This window comes from Gossypium hirsutum, chromosome A05 (genome assembly GCF_007990345.1).
Source record: "Gossypium hirsutum isolate 1008001.06 chromosome A05, Gossypium_hirsutum_v2.1, whole genome shotgun sequence".
In the NCBI taxonomy this organism is placed as follows: domain Eukaryota; kingdom Viridiplantae; phylum Streptophyta; class Magnoliopsida; order Malvales; family Malvaceae; genus Gossypium; species Gossypium hirsutum.
In genome coordinates this window covers 12,876,767-12,879,734 of record NC_053428.1, presented here as the reverse complement: position 1 = coordinate 12,879,734, position 2,968 = coordinate 12,876,767, and the positions used below count along the sequence as shown (strand labels likewise).

Sequence of the window (2,968 nt, the reverse complement as noted above, 5' to 3'; positions counted from 1 at the left end):
ATAATAAATACCTATATTATTGAAGTACTAAAATGTAGAATTGCCCATTTTCCTTATAAATTACCTAAAAATATCAAAAGCATCCATCTTTTCTTTTTTATTTTGAAGTTGAATAAGAGTGAAAGCCCAATCTAACGTGGGTTGGGTTATGTTGGATCCACTCTCTTCCGCACCACAACCATACATCTCCATCTTCGAATGTTGGGTTTGGGCTTATGGCAGCGCCCTTTAACATGAATCTGAAATATAGTTACTTCATGCTGTCGTCTAATAATGGCAACATTTGAAAATCTCATTTTTTATTCTTGTAGCAGCGATTGATGGAAGAGGGAGTAAAAGGTGTTAAGGACAGAGTTTCAACTTATTGAAATTATCAACTCAACTACACTTTTTTAATGGATACCAAAATACAAAACATGCATCGACTGATAGAGCAAAGCTTTCTGACCAAGCCCAATCTAAAACATAGCTTTACAAGCAAAATCAAAGCTAATTCAGTAAGGTGAAGTTTGGGAATACAACTACTCACGTCTGCATTGGGCTCTCTCTCTATTTAGGGCGATTTGCACTCTCCATTGGACCAATTTGTCTTGCCAGCTGGTCATAATAGAAAAGAAATTAGCACTAGCAGGACCTAAAATTACATAAGTTATTGACATGCTTAATTTGGGGAAAAAAAGGCACCTGAAAGTAAGTTTCAAGCTTCTTTCTCAATGTTGCATATTCTTTCTTCAGTTGCTGGAAAGTCCTCATGCATCTGCAAGTTAAACCAAAGTGGTAGGCTATATTATTCGGATTCTTTTTCATTTTTGCATCAAACATTTATGTCTAACATATTTTTAGATATGGATATGTGATCCTTCCAAATTCGGGTATATAAATATTGGACTCTATAATACAGGAAGAGGAAGCTTTCAAGAGAAGATGGAATTACCCTTCTGCATTTCCAGACTTGCAATATTCCCTAAACAATGTGCTCTCAGCTTTCACCTTTTTGGCTCCAATGCTGCAACCCATCCCAAAAAAATTTTAAAAATAAATAATTGGTTGTGTTAAAGCCAGCATAGAATATACTTGCTTTTAATTTATACCTAAATATCAAGTCTTATTATACAAGATTATAACTCTTTTCATATTATTTCAGCGGTTTTATTTTTATTTTAAATGAATAAAAAAAAAGAAAGAAGAAAGAGATTTGCTTAACATGTTACCTTGAACTGCTTCCTTTGAACTGATGCATTAACCCATCCAACTTACTAAAATCTAAAGGCCTCCGCTCCCTGGAGAGCACAAAAATGAAAAAATATATATATATATAATATGATGATCATCAAACTGTTGCGGTGGTTGAGTAGCATGAAAATAGAACTTACAGGGCGTGGTCTAAGTTAACGATTAATCTGGCAGAATCGCGGTAGTATAAGGTGACAACTTCTTCGACGAAATTAGGGTTGGCATCATCTTGGAGTTGCTCCAACTCCATGAATTGTTCATCCAGATATCCCTATATATATAATCATCAAAACACTGCTTAAGTTGGTTTTCTCTTATGCCCACATAAATAAGTGAGCAATGAACACATATGTTGAAGATTAAAACCATGCAAATTAATGTTGAGGAAAACAAACCTGATCAAACAGGGATTTCCTCAAGCTTGCAAGCTGCCTACGCATGGGGTTTCTCTCCATTCACAAATAACTAAAGAAAATGAATAACGAAAAGAAAGGGGAAAATGAAAGAAATTGATGGTTTGAGTGATAGTTGCAGTGGAAATGGGGAAGGAAGAAGGGGGTTTATATAGTAGAGAAATCCATTGTCAATAATTTTAAATAATAATAAACGATTAGTTGCTGCTGGAACATACCTACAAATCTCAAGTTTTATAATATATATATATTTAAAGTCTAGTATTTATGGAGGTGAATTTGAGAATTTATACTTAGTATCTAATTTCTTTTTATCTAATTAGTAGTTAAATTTGAAAAGTGTAACTTAATTTATATCTTTTAGGTCTAATTCGTTAAAATAAGTTGGCATAATACTGACAATCAATAATATGGTGACTATGATAAAATAAAAAATTTAAAATATATAAAAATTATATTTTTTATACATAGCCTCAAATAATATTTCTAATATTTTTATAAAATTTTAAACTTCAAAATAATAATATGAAAAACTAAAAAAATGTTTATCTAGAATGAATATGAACAAATAATATATTTTATTTTTAAAACATATCACTATACTAGTGATAGTCGCTGTCATATAGATTTATTTTAATAATATTAGTCAGATATCTAAAAAAAATGAAGTTAATTTAAATGTAAGGATGAATTAAATAAAAAAAAGAAATAGGTATTGGAGATTTAACAAAAAAATTTCATCCGTTGAAGATCGAAGCTTACATTTGGAAAAGAGATGAATGTGCATCAGGGGCGAAGCCAGAATAAATATTTAGGGAGGCCGGATAAAATTTTAATTTTTTATAATTTATATTTTTATAATTTGTAAAGAATTAAATCAAATTTTTATAATTTTAGGGATAACCAAAGTGTAATTTTATCTTTATTAATTTAAAATTTTTAAAAAATTTACATTTTAGAGGGACAGGGCCCATGCTAGCCCTCCTGGCTTAGCCCTTGATGTGGATGGTTTGGGAAAGAGGTATAGAAAATGGACATTTGAGTGGTGTTTGCGTCACTCGTAACTGGGGACTTCGTTCTGATTCGGTTTCCAAAAGAACAAAATATCAGATTTGTTTGTCGTTTTTTTTATCTTAAAAATATCAACACTTGACCCATTATTTAATAATTGTTTTCATACCTTTCATATTTCTAACCAGTTACAATTTTTTATTAAATTATACAATGTAATTTTATTTTTATATTAATTTATATCTTTATAATTTTTAAGAAGATTAAATCAAAATTTAAGAATTAAATTATAAACTTAAAATTTTATAATT

The 2,968-nt window shown here is 30.0% G+C and overlaps 1 protein-coding gene across 1 annotated transcript; it reads right to left on the bottom strand.

The window, feature by feature from the left end:
- Nucleotides 1–252: 252 nt before the first annotated feature.
- On the bottom strand, nt 253–1,848 carry LOC107961317 (histidine-containing phosphotransfer protein 4). The gene is made up of 6 exons (XM_016897483.2): nt 1,629–1,848; nt 1,374–1,504; nt 1,212–1,280; nt 935–1,006; nt 685–757; nt 253–597 (listed from the first exon to the last, which is right to left on the bottom strand). The coding sequence occupies exons 1-6, from the start codon at nt 1,686–1,688 to the stop codon at nt 550–552; spliced, it is 453 nt and encodes a 150-aa protein (XP_016752972.2). The 5' UTR covers nt 1,689–1,848; the 3' UTR covers nt 253–549.
- Between the last annotated feature and the right edge of the window lie 1,120 nt (nt 1,849–2,968).

Excerpts from the sequence above, each read along its gene's own strand:
- LOC107961317 (XM_016897483.2), bottom strand. The coding sequence starts at position 1,688 with ATGGAGAGAAACCCCATGCGTAGGCAGCTTGCAAGCTTGAGGAAATCC. Across the intron at positions 1,281-1,373 it reads GTTAACTTAGACCACGCCCT|GGAGCGGAGGCCTTTAGATT; the intron begins GTAAGTTCTATT and ends TGTGCTCTCCAG. Across the intron at positions 1,007-1,211 it reads TTCAAAGGAAGCAGTTCAAG|CATTGGAGCCAAAAAGGTGA; the intron begins GTAACATGTTAA and ends GATGGGTTGCAG.